Below are 27,153 nucleotides of genomic sequence, written 5' to 3' on the forward strand. Positions count from 1 at the left end.
CCAAACAAAGTTTTTGTAAATCGCTTAGAGGTATTTACATTCAAGAGGTATATAAATTTTGTTAAATAAATAAATGGACTCTTTGCAATTTAGAAAGTGACAGGGAAATGCAGGTGGCTCCTAGCTATCTAGTGCAGGTGAAAGCGCTGCTGTTCACTGCTGTGGCCACCTGATAAGCCTACTGGGAGGAGCTCGCTGGTATAGGAACAGCCCCACCAGAGGTCACTTTGCCAGGATATTTTACTTCAAACCTGGACCTGGCCTTAACTTTTTCTGTCTTTCTCACAAGTTTGTGATGCTACAAGCTGCTCTGAGCTTTGAATTCCTCAGAGTAAAAATAGGCTATAAATGAAATAAAAAGATTTATTTATTTATTTATTAGATTTATATCTCGCCCTTCCTCCCAGTAGGAGCTCAGGGTGGCAAACAAAAGCACCAAAAACACCTTAATACATCATAAAAACAGACTTTCAAATATATTAAAACAAAACATCTTTAAAAACATTTTTAAAAGCTTTAAAAACATCTTTTAAAAAAGGTTATGTTAGAATCAGTAGACATCACGTCAACCTTTTCAAAACTGGGACCAACCTTTAGCGTAAACATGCATGGGGGGATGCCACTCATTATTTTAATTTGTTCTTATCTTTGTACATTGGTAGTTTTGCTGTTGCAACCTCTCAGATCAGTAGTGAGTCCTGACCCACCAGTTGAAAACCAGCATGTTTGTTTATTTTATAAGCAATGTGTATAGACTAGAGAAATAAAACTATAGAACATCAGGCAGAGCATAAAGCACTGTGTTGATTTAGATGCATAACAGATATTGTTGGATCACCAAAATCCTCTAAGGCAATAGTAAAAAAGATAAGGCCTCCTTGAATACCAGAACTAAAGGGGCCAAATAAATGTTAACTGGAAAAAAATCCACTGTGCTAAATGTGTAAAGCAGGGGTAGTCCAGGTGTTCTTGGACTCCAACTCCTATCAGCCTCAGCCAACATGGCCAATGGTCAAGAATGATGGTAGTCCAAGATCTGGAGGGCACCAGGTTGGCTATCCCTGAACTAAAGTATTCAGACCCCTAATAAACAATTCACACCACCTCCGACTATTCCCACCTTTCTCTGTGTTCCTCCATAACCAAATCAGGCACAGCCCAACTAATTCTACACAGGACTTTTTAACCATTAAGGACAGTACACATAATGTGAGAACGCTTCAACCGGTTTACAAAATTTATCTGCAAATAATTATGATTAGATCACATGTATCCTCCGGTGGAGAAAACAACAACTCTAGCTAGCCTCAAGCTGGCGTTGCCAGCTCGGAACACCGGGATGTTGATTTTTTAAATCCAAATCACCTTATTAGACACGTTTCAGAACACTGTAAATTATGATAACGTTATGAACGCAGGTTGGGGGATATAGACCTGGTGCTTAACGGGGTACGTTTGCCCCTGAAAGACCAGGTCCGTAGCCTGGGGGTCGTTCTTGACTCCCAGCTGTCCATGGAGGCTCAAGTTTCAGCGGTGAACCGGGCAGCTCTGTATCAACTTCACCTGATACGGAGGCTATGCCCCTACCTTCCCAACGATCTGCTCCCACCGGTGGTACATGCCCTGGTCACCACTCGCCTAGACTACTGTAATGTGCTCTATGTGGGGTTACCCTTGAAAACGGTTCGGAAATTACAACTGGTACAGAATGCAGCAGCTTGTCTGATTAAAGGCAGCCGCCGGCAAGATCATATCACTCCTGTGTTGAAGGAGTTGCACTGGTTACCGGTTGTTTACCGAGCCCAATTCAAGGTGTTGGTCTTAACCTTTAAAACCCTATACGGTTGTGGCCCAGTTTATCTGAAGGAGCGCCTCCAGCATCGGCAGGGATGCCGCTCAACAAGATCAGCCTCAGAAGACCTTCTCTTGATCCCACAGGTTAAAACAGCTAGACTGGTGAGGACTAGAGAGAGGGCCTTTTCAATAGTGGCCCCCACCCTGTGGAATTCTCTCCCAAATGATCTACGCCATGCCCCGTCTATGATGAGCTTCCACCGGACCTTGAAGACCTGGCTTTTCAGGCAGGCTTTTGGGGCGGGTTAGGTTCTTACTGTCTTTTAAATCTTTTAATTGTTTATGTACTGTTTTTACCTTGTAAGTCGCCCAGAGTGGCTGGACAGCCAGCCAGACAGGCGACTAATAAATTTAATAATAAATAAATAAATAAATTTGTTAGCCTTAAAGACTGAAGGAACTTGGAGATCACTGGATCTGAGAATGTTTTTATCTGTAATTGTTTTTAGATTATGATTGTTGTTAAAATGTGTTGATGTGTTTGCTGCCCTGGGTTCCTTTGGGAGGAAGGGCCGGATATAAATTCCAAGGAGAAGAAACAAAACTCGTTTTTTTTTATTAGACATGTGGCTCTTTAAAAAAGTGCACACTGACACGTGTCTTCTCCTTTACAAGACAGCCTGCTACTTTGTCCCCGCAATGAATCTCCCTCCCCCCCCTCCCATTTCTTCCTCTCCAACGGTCTGAAGCACCTCAAGCCAATCACAACTTGAAGGGCTTGACAACCAATAGCGTACGACTCGAAAAAAAGCTCCAGCCGGCCTCGGTGGTAAACAATAACGAGCGGGGGCTCGTGCCTGAGTGATAGTCCTACAGTCCCAATCAGTCAGGGAGTAGCCGCAGATGCCGGTCCAATAGCACGAAGGGGAGGCGGGAGGACCTGAGGGATGGGTGGGTGGAGTGAGTGGGAGGAAGCGTGCGCCAAAATTAGACAGCAGCGAGGCAAGCCGAGGCGCGGGTGCGCGTCCCATCTTCTTCCCGAGAGGAACTTCAGCCGCCGGGAGGGGGGAGGATGGGCGGGCTAGGCGGGGCCAGCGCGAAGAGGCGGGGCCTAGCCGGAGGAGGCGGGGCCAGCTGGAGCAAGAGCGGCTGCTGTCGCAGTCAGAGCCGAGCTGCGGAGTGGGCAGCAGTAAGTGGCGTGGAAGGCTGCCAAGCGGCGCTGCTGGACTCAGCAGGACAGATGCGAACTGGCAACCGCTTCGGCAGGGTTGTAACTGCATTGGATGAGGCTGGTGCACTGAGGAGGAGGGAGGTGCCGGACTTTTAATTCTTAGATGGGCAGCGAGAGAGGCCCGCTACCCCTGGAGAGTTCGCCTAGCAGCAGCCTTATTTAATGGTCACTTGGACCCATTGGTAGTAGAGCAGCGAGGAAAGGCAGAAAAACCCTCCTCTTTAAAAATAAAAATCTATGCACAGACAATCGCAAGACCAGCAGGCAGGCGGCGATTTCTGAGACTTCTGTGCCAGAAAGGCGCAGAGAGAGAGAGAGAGGTGGAAGCCCAACAACTATTCGCCCCGCTGAATAACGAGAGGCACAATTGCCCTCCCCCCCCTCTTTCTAAAGCCGAAGTGTGGATCTCGGAGGAAAGCTGTAGACCTTTAGGATATTCTCTTGAGGCATTTTTTTTTAAAAAAGAGGCAGTTGCTTCTATCCAATGAGCAAAGAAGAAAAAGTTGTGAATCGTTTCTTCTCTGGGGAGGAGGAGAAGGAAGGAGGAGCCACCGAAGTCGGGATGCAGTTTTCGAGATGGTCATAAAAGGGGAAGCAAACAAGCAACTACCCGATGTGTGTGGGGGTTTTTTTTGCATTGGATCTATTTGCTTGCGAGCTTGATTTAAGGAGGCAATACCTGTGAAGCCTTACGTAGAGAAGAGCAAAAGGGCTTGCGATAGTTTGTGGGTCCCCCCCTTTTCGCTTCCCCATCCAACCCCTCCTCTGGATCCTCCCCTTCTATTTTGGAGGGGGGGGGAGGAGGAGATGAATGTTTGGCTTCTCCCGAAACAGCCGGTGGATTACTAACAGAAGAACCCGACCTGGGAAGCCTTGAGGATGCGGCTTGAAACAGACGAGAGCTGACGACGAGTCCGGGAAAAGAGCGAGTGAGCGAGGGAGGGGAAGAGAAAGAACGGGCTGAAGTGGATGTTGAGAGGAGTGGGGCGAGTCGACGGCGAGAGCGGCGGCGGAGAGCTGGGGGCCGCGGTGGCCGGGACAAGCCGTTTGCACCAGCGCCCGCGTGCTGAGCGTGCCAGGCTCTCGGTCCTTTCCCTGCAGAAATGCTGCATCATGAACCCATCGCTCGTCCGGATCTGCCCCTGAACCAGCCAGAAAACAGCACCTCTGGTGCCGACTAGCAGCAGCGGTAGCATGTGAGGAGGGAACAAGGAGTGGACGGAGTGAAAAAAGAAAAAGAGAAATCCACCAGAACCCCCCCGCCGCCGCCTTTCTGTCTGGGCAGTGCTGTCTCAGGACCCCGCGATGCCTCGGCTGTCGCCTTCACGTCAGAAGGGGGAAAGTCCTATTTAAAAAGAAAAAAGAGTGTGTGTGTGTAAAGGGGCAGGAAGGAAGAGGAGGCTGCTCTCTCGTGTCTCTCCGCGGAGCATCTTGTCAGACAACTCAACTTCTCGCCCAGGTGGAGGAGCAACTCGGAGCAGCTCCTAGAACTTCTTCCAAGGACCAAAGGCTGGAAAGCTGAGCAAGGCAAGGAAGCCCATCCGTGCCCGGGGTCTGTGTTTACCGGGGCGTCTAGTCTAGACTAGAACACGTGTCATCTCTGGAGGAAAGCCTGAATTGAACCCTAGCTCGGGAGAAGCGTGCATTTTCACCCTTCCCCCCTCTTAATTCTTAATATTTTATTTTGCAACCGGGATTCCTCTCCCCTCAAGTCTCTGCATTGTTGTTTGCTTCCCTGCCAGGATCCACTTAAGGAAGCTGGACGCGCGTGGTGATTAAGAATATATAGATATTATTTCCCTCGCTTCTCTCCTGAGTCAGCTGCTCCCAACCACCCCTACACCGATCCCGCCTGGAAGGTTGGTCGGGTCGCCTTTCTGAAAGTCCTGATCGGTTTGTTGTTGCCGCCACCGCCGCCGCCCTCCAAGCCTCCTCGCACCGGCTCCGGTTGTCTTGACCCGGGGTGGCGTCGCCGCCGCAGGAGGCTGCCCCGCCGCTGCCGGGCCTTGCGGCGCGCCCATGCTGCTGCTGCGGAAGCTGCCGGGCTGGCCGCCGTCGGCTCTGGGTCTGCGGCTGCCGCAGAAGTTCCTCTTCCTGCTCTTCCTCTCGGGCCTGCTCACGCTCTGCTTCGGGGCCCTCTTCTTGCTGCCGGACTCTTCCCGCGTCAAGCGCCTCTTCTTGCCCCGGCGAGGGGGCGCCGGAGGAGGAGGAGGAGGGGACCCCGAAGGGCTTCGCAGCACCGCGCCGCCTGGGCCCGACCCTGACCGCCGCCATGCCGCCCCCAGCCCGCCAGAAGCCGCCGCTGCGGCTGCTGCCGCTGCTCCGCCGCCGCCTCTGCCTCCGCGTCGCCTCAGGGACCCCAAAGTCCCAGCCGCGCAGTCGGCGGCGATGAACGAAGCCGCCGCCAATTCCTCCAAGCGAGACCGTCACAGCCCGCCCCACCACCAGGGGTCGCCTGGGGAGAAAAAGGCGGCAGGCGCGGGGACCGGCAGCGCCGTCCCCCTCCGGCAAACCCGAGCCCCGTTCCGCTTCGACTATGAGGGGTTCCGGCGCAGCCTTCGCCACCCGGTGTTGGGCAGGAGGAAAGGCGGCACTGAGGATCCCGAGAACCGAGCCCGGCGGCGGAAGATCAAGGAGGTGAGTCGAGGGTGGAGGTGCCCCTCAGAGCGCCTTCATTCATTCCCTCTTTATAGGCGCACAAACACATACTTTCCCTTCATCTTTCTCCTTTGCTGCCTTTCCTCTGGTTTTGCCTCCTTCACCCTTCCAGGCTCCCAGTAACTCATTTCTATTATTAATTACTGAATTGTGTTGTAATTTAAGGTGGAAGGTGTTTTTTTGGAATCTCAAAAAGTGCACAGCCTCCCCCCCCACGGAGCCTACATGTCAAAGGTGAGGCCATAGATCAGCAGTAGCCCATGTGGTGCTGCCCAGATACAGCTTGTATCATCCCTGGCTATTGGTCATGGTGGCTGGGGCCAAGGGGAATTGGAGTCCACCACACCTGGAGGGCTCCATGTTGGCCACCCCTGCCATATAACGTGGGGATGAAACCTGGCCTTTGGCATGGAAGGTCAGCTTCTGAATCCTGTATAGCTGATTCATATGCAAGGGCATTCTGATTCTGTTCAGAGATGGGCTTTTCCTATCAGTGTTTTATTTATTTATTTATACATACATACATACATACCCCGCCTTTCTTTTCATGATAGAAACTGTTGAGCTTCAGTGCACTGGAAATAAGTTGTGGGGCTGAACCCATGGCTGAAATATAGCCATATATTCCACCTTCATTCAGCTCTTCCCAATGTCCTCTTCTCTTCCTCCCCTCTTTTGGCACCCCCTCCACAGCTCCCACCCCTTCATTTCATCCTTTGCATACATTCAGAATTAACCTGGAACAATTATGATTACCTAGTTCTGTGTTTGAGAGAGCCAGTGTGGTGTAGTGGTTAAGGTGTTGGACTACTACCTGAGAGACCAGGGTTCGAATCCCCACATAGCTATGAAGCTCACTGGGTGACCTTGGGCCAGTCACTGCCTCTCAGCCTCATGAAAACCTTAGTCATAGGGTCGCCATAAGTCGGAATTGACTTGAAGGCAGTCCATTTCCATTTAGTTCTGTGTTTGCAAAACCTTTGTAAGCATGCATCAAAAGGATGGGAACAGCAGCACACGAGACTGCAGCCCTATACTTACTTAGCTGGGAGTAAGCTCCATTAAACCTCAGTGGGACTTATCTCTTTTGAGAAGCATATACAGTTGTGCTGTAGTAAAGCATATAACTTAGAGCAACTTCGGAAATTATCACTTTAACAGGTAATGCCTTGCAGACTTGTATTGTCTAAACCCACTAGCTAGAACCATCAGCTTTGAAATGGGTGTACATTGTGTTGCAACCATGAAGATGTGTACACTGGAGAGCTGGGGGTCATTGTAACACCTTGAAGTGTGTTTTTGTTTTTATAAAAAAAAGTGAATTGAAGAATAGAAGTTCTAGTGGGGGTGCAACATAATAATAATAATGATAATAATGATAATGATAATAATAATAACGATAATAATAATAATAATAATAATAATAATATAATGATAATAATGAAATTTATGTCCTGCCCTTCCTCCCAGAAGGACCCTACTAAAAACACATGGGGTTGTAATGCACAGCTGTTAAAAATGTGCAACTAGTTCAAGGTATGTTGAGTGATAGTGAGTATTTGCACCATTCTTTGAGTATTGGTGTTTTTTCCTGGTTTGCCCCTTCATGCTTCCTTAGGTTATGGCTTCCACCCTATTACCCGTTCAGACTTCAGTTATCTGCCCATTAAACCTCCTATTCCTTGTTCACCTTTTCCACATTCCTGTTTCCTTTTTTGCAGTCAGCATTTCTTGATTGCCTCATTCCTGTCACTTGCACCTTACCCTTTATTCCTCCCTATTCATGCTTCTACTTAACCACCCTTTCTCCTTTTCTGATTTACCTTCCATTTTTGCTCTCAAGGGCTTTTTCCATTACTCCATGTTCTCTCCGTTTGCCTTTTCATACTCCCTTGATGGCTGCTCCTATGCATATTTACTCACAAGTAATCCCCTCTACTGTGGGCTTTTCTCCCTCGTAAGGGTGCATAAGACTGTAGCCCTTATGCATGCTTATTTTGGAACTAAGTGCCATTGTGTTTAATGAGGCTTACTCCCAGGTAGGTGTGTTTAGGGTTACAGCCTTGGTTTCTTTCTTCTCTTCCCCTTGTCTCCCCACCCCCAGTGTTCATTACCCCAGCTTTTTCCATTTCACCTTTCTGTTCCATATACAATTTTATACAGAAATAATATTAAACACCCCCCATACTTTAAGACAAGGATGTATTTTGTTTGCCTACAGTTCTTAGTGTATATTCGTTCTTAGTGTGTATGTGTGAAGATGCAGGTGGATGTTATATCAGTATATATTTTTTTAAAAACCCTTTGGAGCTGGGTAGGGTGTAAGCATTACAAGGGTGGAATATAACAACTAAATAAAATTCCCATATATTACAAAATGCATTGTGTATCATGCAAGAGTATGGAGCTTGGTACACAAAAATACACTTTCTTTCATGTTTGCTTTTTTTGTTCTCCTACCCTCTTTTCAACATTTCACATGCCGTATTGATTCATACCTAAGTTCATCCCTTCTCACCTTTCTGTTAGATAACTTACTTTTTTTTATTTTTCCTCTTTTCTGCTGCATCACCTGTCAGTTCTTCATTATCTCATGCTTTCTTGTCTACAAAGAGTAGTTTTTTCAGAAAATGAAGTTAACATGGTAGTGTCTATAGTGTACCGGTTCCTTTCTCCCCCTCTATTGTTTTTCCCTGTTGAAACAGGTTTTGCAGCCTTTGAAGCACAACAGAAACCCACAAAACCTATTTAACCAGAAAAAATAGCAGGCCAAAAGGAGTGAATAGATGTGCTGTGCAGGTAGCTGTATTGAATCAGTCTCTTTGAAAAGTTAGTCTGGGCACAGCTGTAGTTAGCTGCTTCTGTTGCTTCTCCCTCTTTCCTTCAATTCATGTTTCTATGTGCTTCACAATCAGTCCCCAGTTACTTTCACCTGTTTTTCATTATTCCTGTTGATCTAGCTATTCAGATACCTTTCCTGTGTTTTTATCCATTCCTGTTTCGGCCAAACCCCCCTATACTTCTCCTACTTCCTTCCCTTTAGTACTGAATTGAGATTCCTTTTCTGGTTTAACACTCGGTCTTTCAAAGGTGCCTGTCTTCATCATCTCTCCTCTTTGCTTTTCCATAGAGCAGATAGGAAGTAATTCCAATAAGCTTTTATCTGGTCACAATAAGATGAAATGGAGTGAAGTGAATCTCGGGTTGGATGTTAAGGGGAAAACATTGTAGAAACTGAAATGCCTCTTGGTAGATGGTGGGAGTTTGGTCAATTGCGATGCATGAAACCAAAGCTGGATGAAATAATTGAAATAGAGAGGGTTAAATTGTGCAGAGAGTCGCCCCAAATCCAAAATGAACCTTATTCCTAAAGATAGGATTACATCAGCCTTCCACAGACTGTTTCATCCTTTTCACATCTTGGACCCATCATTAACCACAACCTACCATATGGGACCCACCCTTGTAGTTTTTCTTTTTTAATTGTGTCAGCCTCCTTCCCCTTGCCTTTATCCTTTTCTCCTATCCACTCCTCTGGTCTTGTTCTTTCTCTTAACAAAAATACTGTTAACAGTGCTGCTGGTATGACCCAAGTTAGGTAGGAGATCCGCAGATTGCCTTTCCTAAACCTGTGCAGAGGTCTGGGGTGAACAGTTTGTGCCTCTGACAAAGGCCGACAGGACATATAGCTTCCAGTGGCTCAAACCCCGTGTTATAGGGAAAGGCAGAAATGTATTGCATTTGGTAGCACCTCTGAATGGGGGGGGGGGAATCTAGCTCTGAACTTGACAATCAGTCCATACCTGTATTTGAGGCAAAACCTGTTCACCAAGTTTTTTTGAAAGGAAATGTCATTTTGGCACACCTCCACCACCAAGGTGTGTGCCATTTCTGGTTATGACAATCCCTGATTCCCAGTGATATAGAGCCAGTGTGGTGTAGTGGTTAAGGTGTTGGACTATGACCTGGGAGACCAGGGTTCAAATCCCCACACAGCCATTAAGCTCACTGGGTGACCTTGGACCAGTCACTGCCTCTCAGCCTCAGAGGAAGGCAATGGTAAACCACCTCTGAATACCGCTTACCATGAAAACCCTATTCATGGGGTTGCCATAAGTCGGGAGCAAATCGAAAGCAGGCCATATCTAGGGACAGATATGTAAGCTCATGGGAAGAACTCATGTATGATTCAACAGGGCCTCCCTCCTTTTGTATGGTATGTTGGCAGCCAATGTTTGAAGAGGCAGATGGAGAATGTCTGTGAAATAATAGACCAGAATTCACCCTGTGTCTGCATTGGATTCTGACTGACCTCAGTTTTTACTGTGGGTTTCACACGTGCAACTGAGGACAGAATTTGGCTCAGGACCAATAGTGCATGCGTAAAGGACTGGCTAGCAGCTTTGCAGGTGTTGCAGGGCAATGGGTGACCTAGTTAACCAGCAAGCTTATAGTTTCAGTGTAGCACTTAGAATCTTTCAGTTACAGTGGCTAGCCAACTTGGAGTAAACCTCAGGTTGGTAATTGATGCTAATTCATAAAGCACATAGATCTAATTAACCCAAGATGTTTTGAGGAAAGAACCAATCCAGGGAATTAAACAGAGAGGGAAATCTAAATGTAGTGGAATAAAATCCAGGGTGACAAATCATGATGATAACCCACCTTTTTATTTTATTTTTTAATATAAAATATTATTTCTGATTCTGAGATTTTGATCAAGTCTTGCAAACAAAACACTGCGCTAATGATAAAATTCCAACTTCTCTGCCAGGCAACCAGACAAACTGCACCCCGGGTGCTCGTTTTCTTTATGGTCCCAGGCATAGCTGAGATTAGCTCTGCCTGCAGGGAATTGAAAGAGGAACCCCCCCCCTCAGTTTCTTCCACACTTGGGAGTTAAGACTTCACATTTAATTCTCACTGTGTTGCAAGCTTCTCAGGCCTAGAGCAGGCTGGGACAAAAGTTTCTGTTCACCACAGCATCGCTTTTAACAATCAACCATAAATAAACAGGTGGAATGAATGAGCAAAGTGCTTCTGAGTTAGTAGCACTTGAATCTTTGAACCAAGGTTACATGTGTATTTTTCCCAGGGCCCCAGTATCTGTAAACAATTTGTAATGTACAACCATGTCTAACATGATTATTTCTCCATAGATTAAGAGCAGTCTCCGCAAAACTGCAAAAGTACTTCACTGCATCTATAGTATGTTTACTTGGCATCTAACATTTATAGACCCCCCCATTGCTGTCTGTTAAAAGATAGCCTTGAATGCAGTATTAATGGAGAAATGGATTCCCCCTCGCCTCTTTACAAGACACTCATTTTTATTCATTTTTCCCCTTGTTACTAAATGTTGTTCTTGTGGAAAACCTGCAGCTGCTGTGTATTAAGTACAGCCCTAAACCAGACTAGAAAACTGGGGATTCTTCTGGAGAGTTTGCATGTGGCCATTTCTTGAAGGAGGGCCCTAGGAAAAGCCAGCATTGGTTTCTTTTCTAGATATTTGCAGAATTATTATTTATTAAATTTCTATCCTGCTCTTCCTCCCAGAAGGAGCCCAGGGCAGCAAACAAGAGACAAAATGCTAAAAATATCTTAAAACATAATTTATTTTAAAAAATTAAAAAGTATTAAAAAGCAATTCCAAAACAGATGCAGACTGGGATAAGGTCTCTACTTAAAAGGCTTGTTGAAAGTGGAAGGTCTTCAGTAGGAGCTGAAAAGGTAACAGAGATGGTGCCTGTCTGATATTTAAGGGGAGGAAATTCGAAAGGGTAGGCACCACTACACTAAAGGCCCAATTCCTATGTTGTGTGGAACGGACCTCCTGATAAGATGGTATCTGCAAGAGGCCCTCACCTGCAGAGTGCAGTAATCAACTGGGTATATAAGGGATAAGATGAACTTTTAGATATCCTGGTCCCAAGCTGTATAAGGCTTTGTGCACTAAAACCAGCGCCTTGAATTTGGCCCAGCAGCCAATGGGCAGCCAGTGCAATTATTTCAGCAGTTGGGTGACGTGTTGGTGATACCCTGCCCCAGCGAGCAGTCATACCACCATATTTTACTCCAGCTGCAGCTTCCAGACCAAACTCAAGGGCAGCCCCACATAGAGTGCATTATAGTAATCTATCTTGGAGGTTACCCAGTGCATGGACAACAGTGGTCAATCTATCATGGTCCAGAAGCAGCCAGAGCTGTCTTAATAGCTGGTAAAAGGCACTTCTAGCCACTGAGGTCACCTGGGCCTCTAGCGACAAAGATGGATCTTAGAGCACCCCCAGACTACGACCTGCTCTTTCAGAGGGAGTATGACCCCATTCAAAGCAGGCAATCGACCAGTTATTTGGAATACCTACCCACAGCGCCTCCATCTTGCTAGGATTCAGGCTCAGTTTATTGGCCCTCATCCAGCCCACCATCATGTCCAGGCAGTGGTCCAGGGCTTGTACGGCCTCTTCCAATTCAGATGTTACAGAGAAATAGAGCTGGGTATCATCAGCATACTCCTGACACCTCACCCCAAATCTCCTGATGACTGCTTCCAATAGCTCCATATAGATGTTAAACTGCATTGGAAACAGGGTAGTACCATGTGGCACCCCACCGCACAACTGCCACGGGGCCAAAAGACAATTGCCCTATGCTGTTCTTTGAAACTGGCCCTGGAGATAGGATCGGAGCTGCTCTAAAACAGTGTCTTCTATACCCATCTCACCAAGTCAGCTCAAAAGGATACCATGGTCAATGGTATCAAAAGCCACTGAAAGATCAAGTAAGAATAAGAGGGTCACACTCCCTCTGTCCATCTTCCAATAAAAGTCATCCACCAGGACAACCAAGGCCAATTCAGTCCTGAACCTGGCCTGAACCCAGATTGGAATTGGTCAGGATAATCTGTTTCATCCAAGAGTACTTGTAATTGCTGTGCCTCAACCCTCTCAATCACCTTCCCTAAAAAGGGAGTATTTGTGACCGGGCGGTAGCTGTCACAAACCAGTGAGTCCAGGGATGGGATGGGAAAAATCTGTCCATTTTGGTTCTCTCAGTTTCTAATTTTCCAGTCTTTAATCCAGTCCTTCACATTTCTGCAACAATTTGTGAGTTTTTTAATTAAAAAAAGCTCAGGAAAGTTTTCCAGCACTTTAGAGTGGATTTCTCCTAATGAACACATTTTTGTAGGCAGTGTTGACTAATATATACATTTTTGCAAGCCGTTTCTCATATAATGCATTTTTGCATGTTATTTTCACTCATTTTTATGCACACTTGCCCTAATATACACATTTTTGTAAACATTTGTCGGTGAACTGTATTGCAAAATTTGAATAAGTGCAAATTTTGAAGACTGGCCGATGTTTCGGTTCTCATATTGTTTCGGAAACTGCAAATTTGATAGATTCGGTTTCAAATGTGAACGGAATCTAAATTCTCCCCATCCCTAGTCCAGGGTGGGATTTTTCAGGAGCGGTTGGATCACCACCTCTTTCAGGCAGCTGGGACCACTCCCTCCCACAAATATGCATTAATTGCACCCTTGATCCACTCGGTCATACCCCCTTGGCGAGCTTTAATAAGGCAAGAAGGGCAATAATGTGACTCCTACTTTTAGAGAGCATTCCACAAAGAGAGAATGAGGACTGATTGTTTCTTCAAGCAAGTGTAGCATGGAAACAGAGCAGAAGTGAGCTAGGTTGTACAGAAGTTGGTTACAGGTGTGATTCAGTTAAGTTACATGCATGTCTAAAGTTGCTGTCTTCCCTGTCCAGGATCCAACCAAGTTCATCTGGACACCCTACCAGGTAGGATTGGAAGCTGCAGCTTCTCTTGTCACTCTTGGGGAAGATTTCTAGTGGAGGCAAATATGCAGCTTTTGTCATCCAAATTGGCTTGAATGTGATATGCATAATAACTATTGTTCAGTAGCAGGCTTTTGTGAAACATTTGCTGTGTTCTGGATACATTGATATAGAATATAGGTTCTGTGATATTTTAAATATTCTTCAAATTTCATATTCTGTCATTTTGGTTTATAACCAGATGTTGGAGCGGCTTACAAAACAGGTTAGAACACATTGCATCCCAATTCTAAGCAATACTGAATTAGCTATTTGCTCCTAAAAAGCCCTCTAAATCAGAAAAGCTTTTTCTGGCTCTCTAAAAGTCATGAGTGAGCGAGCCTGGCAAGCTGTCCCAATAATCTATAATCTATATATCTTCCCCTAGATAGACGAGAGAATGAGTGACACCACTGAGAAGGCCAATATTCATTGTATTCACCAACCTTGTCTTTTGGATGTGTGAAGTGATCTATATATTTGTGTAAACCAACTGAATAGGAGTCCGCAGCACTGAGAGTAGAACCTTGTGTGTTGACCTGAGCATACCAGGTGATACATGTGGGAGAAAGAAAGGGTTGTGTTCGAATTCATAGAATAATAGTGTTGGAAGGGGCCTATAAGCCCATTGAGTCCAACCCCTTGCTGAACACAGGAATCCAGGTTAAAGCATACCTGACAGGTGGCTGTCCAGCTGCTTCTTGAATGCCTCCAGAGTTGGAGAGCCCACCACCTCCCTAGGTCATTGGTTCCATTGTTATATGGCTCTGACAGGAAGCTTTCCCTGATGTTCAGCTGAAATCTGGCTTCTTGTAACTTGAGCTCATTATATTTTGTGTCCTGCACTCTAGGATGTTCAAGAAGAGATCCTGGCCCTCCTCTGTGTAACAGCCTTTCACGTCCTTGAAGAGTGCTATTATATCTCCCCTCAGTCTTCTATTCTCAAAGCTAAACATGCCTAGTTCTTTCAGTCTTTCCTTATGATGCAGACTTAATTTTCAGATACTTCCTGTACTCAAATTCTATGAGATACATGCGTCGTTATAATTAAGAACAAAGTTAGGATGGTAGAAGTTTCTTTCTCCTCCCCCACGTTTCCTTAAGGCACGGATGGGGAACCCTGGGGCCTCCAGATGCAGATGAAATACAGCCCTCATCATCCTTGAACGTTGACTATGATGGGCTTAGTGGTGGCAAGTAGCAGTATTGCTGGATGGGAGGTGAATACCACCTTTAGTCTCCCTTGCTCCTGTTCCTGCACCTGGAGAACTGCAGCCTGTTGAGGAGCCAGAGGGTTGAGCCCGCCAGCCCATCCCTCCCTGGAGAGCAACTGTAAGAACTTTGCCGCAACTGTAGTTGCCTCCAGGGGAAGCTTGTTGTGTGGGCTCTTGTTTGTGGATGGGGTGAGAGCACAAATGCAACTCACGAATGTCTAAAGTGTGGATTATGGTATGCCTGGGTTTTTGTTTTATATTTTTATTATTGATTGTATTGCACTTTTGAATTTGTATTTAGTGTAATTTTATCATATTTTCTTCTGTATTATTCTGTTCTTTGCTTGGCGGCCTTGCCCAAAAAGTGGTATACAAATAAATTGATGATGGTGATAGCCATGCGGTTGAAGTCCAGCAGTATCTAGAGGGGCCGCAGATTCCCCATCCCTGCTGACGATCATTTAATCATCAGTCCTACATGTTATTCTTAAATAACTTATTTTCTCATCTTTTCAGCTGTTGGACTAGGGAGAATACTGTGCAAAACAGGAAAGGGGGCTAGTTAAAGATAAAGAGTTGAGTTTTCAACAATTGTAAGGACTAGAGGAAGGAAACGGAACATCGGGGCAAAGATAAAAATGTGTAAGAAGTTAGTGAAAATCTTTACAGGAAAGAGAAGGCAGCAGAAGTCTATGTCAGCCTTTAGGTTAAAGAGTGTCTGTTGATTTATTAGTGTGATGCAATTTTAGGGAGTTGCTGGGAAGACATTGACGTTAGTTGGATGACTGGTCAAACTGCAGTGTAAGTTGTTTATCAGGCAATACGCACATGAAAATGCTTGTGCCAGAAATTCTTATGCAATGAATTGGTTTGTGGCTTTAATTTCCAGATAATTCCAGTAATGGAGTTAAAGAATCAGAACAAAGAGAGGATAGTAATGAATTCAGAACATTTTCAAATGTGAATTAGCAGTGCTTCACACTCTTTTCTTTTTTAAAAAAGATGTACACCTGGGATGTTTCTGTGTACACTTAAAGTACATGTGATAAACCAGGGTTTACTAACTTGTGTATCATAAAGAAATTAGTTTTGGGGCGGTATTCAATTAATGTGTCCTGTCAGCACAAGAATTTCCGCTTGCACAATAGGACTTCCCCCTCCATGCCCTACACCCTCCCCAAATCTGCTCTGGAGAGTTGTGGGAACCCCTAGAACAGATTTAGGGATGCGCAGGGGGAAGCGGGGGAAGCCCGTTGCACAAGTGGAAATCCTTGCACTGAAGGGCCATGACTTAGCATTATTTTAGATACAACTCTTGCTTTTTAAATTAAATTTCTATCTTTCCTTTCTCCCAAAGGAGCCCAGGACAGCAAACAGCCAAGCAGCATAACAGTACAATTTAAAATAAAGGAAAAACATGTTTTAAAACAATAAGGTGATCTAAAAACAATTTAAAAGATAGACACATACCTTCCCAGGTAATAATCAAGGTTGCTAAGAAGTGTCTTTCAGCCATCAAATGCCTGGGTGAATTTTTAACTACCTTCTAAAAGTTAATAATGAAGGAGACAGATATACCTCACCAGCAAGGGCATTCCGCAGACAGGGAGCCATCACCAAGAAGGCCTTGCCACAGAGTCAGTGTCAACTGGGTGGTGCCCAGTACAGTAGTGGCATCACTAACAGCACCTTCCCTGATGATCCTAGGGCTGGTTGATGCTGGGGAAAGCACTCTTTTAGGTGCTTGGGTCCCAAGCCATTTGGGGCTTGCATATACCCAATTCCTGTGGTTATGTTAGGGACTTGCATATACCCAATTACTGTGAGTTAACCACTGTTGAAACTCACCTCAACCTCAGCTTTGTTTATATTATCAAGAAGTTGAGGCGGGGGGGAATAGTCAATAACCCCTGCAAGATCAAAGGTTATTAACTCCATTCTTTTTCTTCTCAGATACAAGATTCTATAACAACTCCAATAATTAATTATTTTTGATGGGTAAGATGAATGATCCAACTGTTGCCTCTGGAATTCTTTAAGCCTGTAAGTAGGAGTTCTTCATGGAGGGTAACAGTCCTCAAGTAACAATGTTTAAATCCTGATTGTGCTGACAAATGCCCAAGTCCTCCCCCAAATCAAGGTGTTAGGGGCTCTGCACCTGGTATATTATCAGTAGTGACAGTTGACGTTTCTGCCTTCACGGAACTTGTTCTGTTCTAGCCTTTCCCAACCTTTGGGTTCCCAGATGTTGCTGGACTACAACTTCCATCATCTTTAGCCAGCATGGCCAATGGTCAGAAATGATGGGAGTCTAGCAACATCTGGCTACCTAAAAGTTGGGAAAGGCTGTTCTGTGCCAAATCCCTTCTATGTTGATGTGTTGGTCAAGGAACCCCAAAGCACCTGCCAGTGTAATGCAAAGGATTCTGAGGCATGTTCTGTGTCATATGCTCTGTTCAGCTGGGGATTTGGGCTGTTCTGTTGGGCCTCACCATTGCTCCACTGAACAGTGCATGATATAGAGCATGCATCACGTTCTCCTTCTGCTGCACATTGCCAAGGAAGATTGGCAGAGGCAGCCAGTAGTCTTTGAGGGAAGACTATTATGACCTCACCAAAGAGCTCTGATAAACTTTCAAGGACCCCCCCCCCCGGTTCCCCAGCATACAATTTGCCAAGGCAATTCCTGGGCTGCATGTTTGGCCACAGGAGGGGGTACTTTGCTCTTTATTAATTCAGGAAGTTGCTTTTGGGAAAACTCTCTATGTCGGCTAGCACATAATAGCCCACAGATGCACAAAATGATAGTTTTGAACCATAGGAGGCTTCAAGCTGCAATTCAATACAGACAGCTGTTAGTGTTTATTAAAAGTGAGTATATTGTAGCCATGAATTTTACTTTCACTAGTATGGTCAGGGTTGAGGAGACGTTGCAATATAAGGCACAGAATTCAGCTTCCAGATACATTGATGTTCGTCTTTTTTAAAACATCAAGTTTCTGGCCCTTATGATCATGCAGTTGTGTTTGAAAGTCTGTGTGTCATGCCCCTGCTGCAGGAGTCCTCAGAGGAGGTGGCCCTGGTACTTCCTTAAGGGAACCATGCAAGGGACCAGGGAGGTCATGCAGGAGAGAGGCCGAACCAAGACTGTCCCAGATGCTGCCTGTTCCTATAGAGAGCCTGGGCTCTGAGGCAGAAGTTGAGCCACCTCCAAGCTCAAGAGAGTGCTGGCACATGAAGTTGCAGAGCCAGGCAGTGGCCAGGCACTGGAGTGTTGGTTTGAAAGCTAAGACCTCCTTAAGAGTAATGAGCTAATTGTGAGGAGCTGCTTCCTTATGAGTAGACCTGACTTCTTGGATAGCCCTGATGATCAACAGCTATGCTTAGGGTAGAGCTTAGAAGGCTCCTGGATAAAAGTCTTTAGTCCCTTGGGAAAGTTTCTGGAACAATTTCCGACCTCCAGCTTCTTCATCTGCTGTGCATTCTTGCTGTGACCCTGGCTTCCTTTTGTGTATGTCTGTGGGCTGTTACTAGATTTCGTCTCTCTAGTTGACACACATACCCTAGCTTGATCTTGGACCTTTACCTTACCTTGCTGTCTGGATCATCCTGGGCTCTGTCTCCTAGCATCCTTGCCCCCTGAAGCAGGGCAACCTGTGGACAATACCTGGTGAAATTTGAGGATCTAGAGGAGAGGAGATGCACTCTGTCATGGAGTGCATGCGGAAGTCACATGTTCAGTCCCTAGAATCTCTGATAAAGGATCGTAGGTTGCAGATGTTGTGAAAGACCTCTCTGCCCGAGACTTGGAGAGCTTGGATTGCCATAAGGCAGCTTCATATACTCATTTCCAGTGATTTATGTAGTGTGGTAACATTCAAAGGCTTTTATCTAACTTACCCTTGCAACAACTCTGTGAATTCGTTCTCTATTTCCCCCCCAAAAGCAGTGATTTCTCTGAGGCCTCTCCTCTTTCCCTGTTCCAAACAAAGAAGTTCAGTGCGTCAGCTGAGCACTTTTCCTGGTTTTCTTGTGTCACTCTCAGGTCACTATAGAAACATGAGCTCTCTGCACTAGAGATGATGGTTCTGCTGTGATGTGCATGGTATCATTTCACAGGATGAAAGACATGTGGGTCAAGAAGTTATTCTCTGTCATCCCATTTCAACTGGTGATTTCACTTGTGTGAAATTGTATCCCTCGGTAAGTCTTGTTTAAAAAGGCCCTAGGTAGAGATCTGAATCCATTTTATTCAGGTCCATACTCAAATTTAACTGTTCGGTCCCATTGCTTATCAAAGAAGTATTGACAGAGCAGCCTTCCCCAACCTGGCCCTCTCTAGGTGTTTTGGACTCCATCATCACTGACCTGTGACAGTGCTGGTTAGATCTGGAGTCCAAAACATCTGGAGGGCACCCGGGTGAGGAAGGGTAAAATATAGCAGGAGTGGGGAACTATGGTCCTCCAGATATTGTTGAACTCCAATACCTCCATCAAGTATAGCCGGTGGATAATGGGAGTTGTAGTCCAGCAACATCTGGAGGGCCACAGGCGGTGGTGGCTGGTGGCTCTTGGGACTGGTAGGGTGGAAGGCAGGGAGACCATCAGCAGGCAGAGCCAGGGCCAATGACAGGCAGAGTCAGCTAATTCTAGTTTTGCTTCCCTCCTCCTCTCTGCTAAGTTCTACAAGGGCAACACCGAGACTGAGGAGGAGGAGGGAGCTGACAGGCAGGACCATCTGCTGGACTGCTTGTAAGTAAGAAGCCAGGCAGGTGAGGGCTGGCTGAGGGCAGACTGAAGTTGGGGGGGCAGTGTCCCATTGGCCCTAATGGACCCATCTCCATTGGCCACAGGTTCCCCTCCCCTGCAGTAGAGGGAAGAAAAGTCTTTGTTTCTCAACTGCAAGTTCGTGGATTTATCTTAGCTGTGCTTCCCTCCTGGAGAAGGTCAGTACCCATCTAGAGAATTGCCTAGGGTGAGCTACATGTTACCTCTGACATCTGTTCGATCCTTAATCTTCTTAGTGGCAAAAAAGCAGTGAAACCACTTGAGCAGCATCTCCCAATAATAATAATAATAATATTTAATTTGTTTGTCGCCTATCTGGCAATTAGCCACTCTAGGCGACGTACATTAAAAGAGATAAAATACAATAACAGATGTAATCACATTAATAACAATAGGTAAAATACTGGACAGTCATCAATACATATAAAAGCAATTATAATAACAACATACGATAAATGACAGAATCATGGTGATTTACCCAATGACCTCAAAGGCTTGCTGGAATAGCCACGTCTTCAGGGCCTTGCGGAATACATCTAGGGAAGGGGCATGTCGAAGATCATATGGGAGGGAGTTCCAGAGAGTGGGGGCCACCACAGAAAAGGCCTTCTCCCTAGTACCCACCAACCTAGCTGTTTTGGTTGGAGGGATTGAGAGAAGGCCTTGTGTGGCTGATCTAGTTGGGCAGCATAATTGGTGGCGGTGGAGGCGCTCTTTCAGGTAAGCTGGGCGGAAACCGTACAGGGTTTTAAAGGTTAAAACCAACACCTTGAATCGGGCCCGGAAAACAACCGGCAGCCAGCGTAGGTCAAACAACACTGGCGTGATGTGATCCCGTCGGCGGCTGTTGGTAAGTAAGCGCACCGCTGCATTCTGTATAAGCTGTAATTTCCGGGTCGTTTTCAAGGGTAACCCCACGTAGAGCGCATTACAGTAGTCCCATCGAGAGGTGACCAGGGCATGCACCACGAGCGGGAGCTGTTGAACAGGGAGGTAGGGTTGCAGCCTACGTATAAGGTGTAATTGATACCAAGCTGCCCGGCTCACAGCCGAAATCTGAGCCTCCATGGACAGCTTGGAATCAAGAACAACCCCGAGGCTGCGGACCTGGTCCTGTAGGGGCAACTTCACCCCACCAAACACCAGGTCAACATCTCCTAACCCTCCCTTGTCTCCCACAAGTAGTACCTCGGTCTTATCAGGGTTCAACTTCAACCTGTTCCTGCCCATCCATCCACTCACGGATTCCAGGCACTTGGACATGGTCTCCACAGCCCTCTCTGGTGAAGATTTAAATGAGAGATAGAGCTGCGTGTCATCCGCATATTGGTGACACTGCAGCCCAAATCTCCTGATGATCTCTCCCAGCGGCTTTACATAGATGTTAAATAGCATGGGAGAGAGGATAGAACCCTGTGGCACACCACAATTGAGAGGCCAAGGGTGTGAAACCTCATCACCCAATGCTACCTGTTGGCGCCTATCAGAGAGAAAGGACTGGAACCACCATAAAACCGTGCCTCCCAATCCCAAACTCTCCAGGTGATCTAAAAGGATACCGTGGTCGACGGTATCAAAAGCCGCTGAGAGATCCAGGAGGACAAGGAAGGTGAATTCTCCCCTATCTAGTGCCCTCCTCATATCATCTACCAGAGCCACCAAGGCTGTTTCAGTTCCATGTCCAGTCCTGAAACCCGATTGGTATGGATCTAGATAATCCGTTTCATCCAAGTGTGTCTGCAACTGATTTGCCACCACTCTCTCAATGACCTTGCCCAAGAATGGTAAGTTTGAAATTGGGCGGAAGTTGTTTAAAATCTGGGGATCCAATACTGTTTTGTTTTCTTTATTTTTTATATATATATAAAAAGGCCAAGCAAACATAGAATAATTCATCTCCTAAATTTGTCTCTGGAAGCTGGCTGTCATATAATTGATCAGTAGTGTATAGTTTCAAAGAAAATCTAATTTTTTAACAAGTGCCAAATACTAGTGATTAATGTTTGAAAATGCTGTCTGTGTGCAACTGTGAGAATTACACAGTGGGATTCTATATTTATATTCGCAATGGATTTTTCAGATCAAATTCGCTTGAGTTGCAAGTCAACATGATTGGCATTCCCCCCACCCTCCCCACCAGGCTGCCCCCTCTGGGAAACACAACCAGAGATCTGGAAAGCTGAAGCAGTTTCATTCCTGCCTCTTGTGTCATCATAAGCAGTAATAAAGTGTTTTGTTGTTGGAACTGTGTGGACAGTTTTGCTGCTAATGGATGCATGAGACAGAAGAGGCTTCCGTTGAGATCTCTTGTTGGCTTGGCTGGGGGAATGGGGGTGAGATAGACGAACAGGAGAAAATAGCAGTTATGGTCCTGTCCAGTGTTTTGAGGCTGAGTCATAAGGACTGTGTTAGCGTTTGAGAATCAGTTATCAGAAACTGGGAATGAAGAATATTTTTGGTTTTGCTCTGTGTCATTTGGTCTAAATGTTCTTTTGACTAATGGCCTCTGTACTTCATCTTGTTGACAACAGGTAACAATCCTGCGACTTCTTTGGGTGGGTGGGGAAAGCAGTTTTGGGTAGCCTAGTGATATGTCTGGCCCCAGGGGACAGCAAGATGGGCAGAATCATGGGGCCAATGTGATCTAAGTGTCAAAGACACTATATGGTCTTAATTTTCCCTTTTATCTTCTCTAGGAGTTGCTAGTAGCCATTTTGAATTTGCAGTTTGTGCGACAAAAGGGCCACACTTTGGGTTGTGTCAGGTGCTGGTCCTATGCAGAGTAGACCCATTGAATTTACTGGATGTGACTAACTTGGCCCACTAATTTTAGTGAGTCTCTAGACTAAATATAACTTAGTTGGATGTGACCCTTTGACTGCATAGCTATTGGTAGTTTTGGGTTGCTAATATCCATCAATGATTGTTGAGTGTGGACCTAAGATAGTGGCCCTCAGCCTGTAGAATCATAGAATAGTAGAGTTGGAAGGGGCCTACAAGGCCATCAAGTCCAACCCCCTGCTCAGTCCAGGAATCCAAATCAAATGTGATCTTGTCTTGAGTAGCTTTGTAGATTGGGGAGAGAGGATGAAACTCTTCCTGGAGAGTGGGAAAGCTGCTCTGGGATTCCACCGTAGAAATAAACATTTTGAATGTTTAGTTAAATGTTGGCATATAGCTTGGCTCCTTTCACCAATCATCTGGGCAGAAAACTCTGGGCTGCTTATATAATTCTCCCCTACCTCTGATCACTGTTGAAAGGGACACACTAGTACTTTCCATTCCACCCCACCTGTCACCTTCAAGATGGCTCTTTGGATGCATCTGAATAACCAGGAAATTGATGGGGAGAGTTGTCCACCTACTAATTTGACAGAAGGCTAAAATACTGTTCTGTGATCCTTGGAGGTGCACCAAATTGAGCAGATGGAATGTTACTAGCCAAGAGCCTGGGTGCTTCTTGGGAAATGCAGGAGACTGGTGTCCCAAAATCACATCCATGTACTTCAACATCAGGGCTGTGGAGTCGGTATGCCAGACCTTCGACTCCAACTCCTCTATTTTTTTACTGTCCAATTGTGACTCCGACTCCTTCATAAATGGCAAATGTATATTAACTAGTAATAACAAATTTACTGTAGTAAAATGGTAGCACAAGGCATTTCATCACCACCACGTGAATCCAGAGCTTGGAAAAGTTACTTTTTTGAACTACAACTCCCACGAGCCCAATCCCTGGGGCTGATGGGAGTTGTAGTTTTAAAAAGTAACTTTTCCAAGCTCTGGATTCACGTGGTGGTGATGAAATGCCTTGTGCTACCATTTTACTACAGTAAATTTGTTATTACTAGTTAATATACATTTGCCATTTATGAAGGAGTCGGAGTCGGTACATTTCTACCGACTCCGACTCCACCCAAAATTGCTCACGACTCCGACTCCACAGCCCTGTTCAACATAGCAGCTGGGTCTGATGTAATAGCACTGTTAATACTAAGCTTGGTGAGGTCAAGTTGACTTTTCTGTTCTTCTTTCCAAAATAATAACCCCAGTTGCTCAGATTATCATATCAGGTTTATCATATGACTAGTACCTTGTCACATCTGCCACTTACAGACCTGCGCATGGATTGTAAAAATGAATGGCAGATAGCAAGTAGAAGATTTTCCTGCCGATGCTGCACAGCAGGAATGGGGAAATAAAGAACATGGAAGATGTTCAGATGTGGATCAAGGTTTTAACGTAATATCATACCATTTTAAACAGTCATGTTTTCCCCCAAACCATCCTGGGAACTGTAGTGTGTTGAGAGTGCTGAGAGTTAAGAAACCCCTATTCCCCTCACAGAACTACAATTCCCAGAGCGGTTTAATAATCAGGCCTCCTTCCCAGGCTACTCTGGGAACTGCAGCTCTGTGAGAAGAACAGGAGTCTCCTAACAACTTTGGGGGAAACCATTGACAGTTTAAAGCGGTAGGTTACTGCTTTAAATGTATGTTGCAGATGAGGCCTGGGAAAAAAAGAATGTAGCTCTAGAGATGCCAATTTGGATGGCAGCTCGATGTTTCTTGTAAGGTGTAGTTTTGTTCAAAGTGAGCCGTTAACTTTCTATTTTGTCACAAATGTCTTAAAATTTTCTCTACTGAAGTGCCTCTTCTTAAAGATTGATTCAGATATATATTTGGTATGTAAGGATAACTACCCTGCAGGGCAAAGCATGTGTCTTATGAAGTATGGTGTGAGGCTTTATTTTGCCATGAGTTCATGGGATGGAAAGTTGCTGTGCACATCAGCTTCCTGCATCTCCTCTAGTTGTGGTGCCGTGCCAATTGCTCTCATTTGAACTCTCTCACACTCCAAATGTCAACTTTCTTGCTTTTATGCAATTTCTTTTGCTTCCTTATTTTTGTTACTCTGATTTAATGTAGAAAATTTCTACTGGACTTTTCTTACAAAAATGTAAACACACAGCACTGCCAGGTCCGGGTCCTTTTGAGTGCTTTTGATTTCACTTTGAATCTTTTCAGCCAAACTACTTCCTGAGTTGTTAGGGCCTGGAGACTGTGCTTGGTTGAATACCAGTCCTTTTAAGATGGATTTTCTCTGGCTCATTGAGGTTAAGATGGGTTAGCACAGCCTTTCCCAACTAGTGGGCCACCAGATGTTGTTGGACCACAATTCCCATTTTTCCTGATCATTGGCAATGCTGGCTGAGGCTGATGGGAGTTGTGGTCCAACAACATCTGGTGGCCCACTAGTTGGGAAAGGCTGGGTTAGCACAATTGCTAAGCTACAGCGAGATGGGGAAAGCCAGATTGAATACCTTGCTTCTTTCAACACCCAGGCAAAGGTGTTCTGCATTCTGAATGAAGTGGGTGGAGAAGATCAGTGGGGCAGAGACAGGCAGTTGTTGAAACTCCTGGCAGATGGACTTGGCCATACTGATTTCGTCTGTTCTTTCAGCAGCTGAGCCCTTGCATTTAAGATGATGATCTACTGGCAGATGAGGTGAGGTTTAATAAACTCTAAAATTTGCTGCACTACGTGTTTGGAGAATTAATGCCAACTGAATACCAGATAAGAGTATATGTACTTGTAAGGAGGTGTTCTAATCTTCTTCCATATGAATTCTAGGAGAGCCTATCACCTCTTGCAATATGGGAACAATGATATTAACCTACCTTACAGGCTAATTGTAAAGATTTCTGAAGTAATGTGTTTGGGATGCTTGAGCACTCTAAAACATTTAATAAACGCTATGTGTCTGAATTACCCACTGCTTGAAAGAGAAGGTTCCTCATAACTCACTTTCAAAGCTGAAGAGGCCTTTCCTCTTAGTAGGACATCTCTGCATCCAGTCTTTTAGAACATCCTTTTATACTCAAGTCGTTTCTCCATCCTTTGTTCTCCTTGTACCTGTGCAGCCTCTACAGTTTAGCTTCTTGTGATAGTCTTCTTTCCTGGGTTGGTTACATAGGGATTATACCCATCTGGCTTGCATAACTTATCTCAAGGCCGAAGAATAACATTTCCTTACTATAAACTGACAGAGAAAAGTCATGGCTAGGTGTATGGCTAAGACAATATGACTGTGGCACATAACGTGTTGTAGAACTGCAGTGTTTTCACTCGGAGCTAAATGCAGATGGCTCTTTCTGGGATACACAGCTGCATTGTGCCTCACCTGTTGGGGATTTCCTAAGTCTTTGCAAGGACTAGAGGTCTACAAGCACTTTGGTTCTCTGTCAGCATAGCAAGTACTTGCAAATGTACTATAAATAAATGATTTACACCTGCAGTAATGTTTACCTCCAGTACATAAAGCTTGCAGAGAGGATCACTGGCAAGGTAGGCCATATTTTCAGCCTAAATATTGACAGTCTAGCTTGATTGGAATATCAATGGTGGATATCTTTTGAGTACCACATTTTCCACTTGATGGTGGATATCTTGAGTACCACATTTTCTCAGGGATATTACACATCCACTATCTAAAGATTGCATAGAATTGGTCTATGCCAGCTGTTGCTTAGTATTTCTTCTAAGAAATCTACTTGGAGCGTATTAATGCTCCCATGGTCTTCCCTCCTGTGTTTTAATCCTTTTCTCTACTGCGCTCATTGTAAATCTCTTTTGTATTAGAGGTTTTCCCTTAACCTTGAACACAGAAAGCTGTAAGTTTGAAGCCAAGCTGTTCTGTGTTCCAAGAAAATATAATAAAAAGCTTAGCTACCATTTCTGGAGCCGTTTCACACATTATGCAGAGGCAAATCCAGGTTTGCCACTGAGTGCTTATATTCAACAAAGTGCTGTAGATAACCATGTAGTTGCTTGATTCACAAGTCACACTTTTAGATTTTTAGCTGAAATGGTTTAATTGTGCACCTAAAAATATATATAATGTGAGAAGTGGCCTTGGGCTCCCCCCAGATTGGTATTGGGAGAAGGGAATTCTATCCTGTGGGATTTGGGATGTTATGTTTTGTGTGCCAATAGGACGCAGTAGCAAATGGTTGGAACGCTTGTCTTTAATCGTAGATCTTGGATTAGATGCTTGTGCTCTGGCATACCTTAGCTGCAAGTAGTTTCTCGCCTGTTGGGTCAGAGAAGTCAGAGGTGGCTGCTGCATATGATGTTTGGGGCACCATGTTGTAGAAAGAGCAGCCTTGATTATACTCTAAACTTAGGTTCTTATCAGATTTGTAATTCTAATCTTCTGATTGGTCTTGAAAACCGATTTGGCATAAAATCCAGTCTTACAGGAACATAGGAAGCTGCCTTTTACTGAGTCAGACCATTGGGCCATCCAGCTCAGTATTGTCTACACAGACTGGCAGTGGCTCTCCAGAGTTTCAGACAGGGAATCTTTCCTAGATTTTCCTGGAGATGCCAGAGATTGAACCAGAGACCTTCTGCATAGAAAGCAGATGCGCTGCCACTGAGCCACAGCCCTTCCCCAGTCTTTCTGAGCTTCTTTCCCCTTCCCCTGTAGATCAGGATGCTGAATCAGAAGATCTCATTCTGTTAGCTCCCTCCCCTCTCCATCTTTTTGCGTGCAACAACCACTTATTTCTAACAAATGAAGCAGCGCTAGTATAGAATTCTACCTACTGTCACCATCGAT

General features: G+C 45.2%; 1 protein-coding gene across 4 annotated transcripts in view; it reads left to right on the forward strand.

Annotated features, from left to right (window-relative positions):
* The window catches only part of MAN1C1 (mannosidase alpha class 1C member 1), a 276,387-nt gene that overhangs the window by 60,329 nt on the left and 188,905 nt on the right, over window positions 1-27,153 (forward strand). Inside the window, exon 1 of one of the 4 annotated variants that reach the window (XM_061597577.1) lies at window positions 2,941-5,662. The exons of 1 other annotated variant lie outside the window; for it this stretch is intronic. In XM_061597577.1, the coding sequence (XP_061453561.1) occupies window positions 5,045-5,662 (618 nt within the window). In that variant the 5' untranslated portion in view covers window positions 2,941-5,044. Of the gene's footprint in view, window positions 1-2,940; window positions 5,663-19,612; window positions 19,688-25,845; window positions 25,878-27,153 lie in introns of those variants that run through there. 2 more of the 4 variants (XM_061597581.1, XM_061597580.1) reach the window with 2 other exon arrangements.

This window comes from Rhineura floridana, chromosome 15 (assembly GCF_030035675.1).
Source record: "Rhineura floridana isolate rRhiFlo1 chromosome 15, rRhiFlo1.hap2, whole genome shotgun sequence".
In the NCBI taxonomy this organism is placed as follows: domain Eukaryota; kingdom Metazoa; phylum Chordata; class Lepidosauria; order Squamata; family Rhineuridae; genus Rhineura; species Rhineura floridana.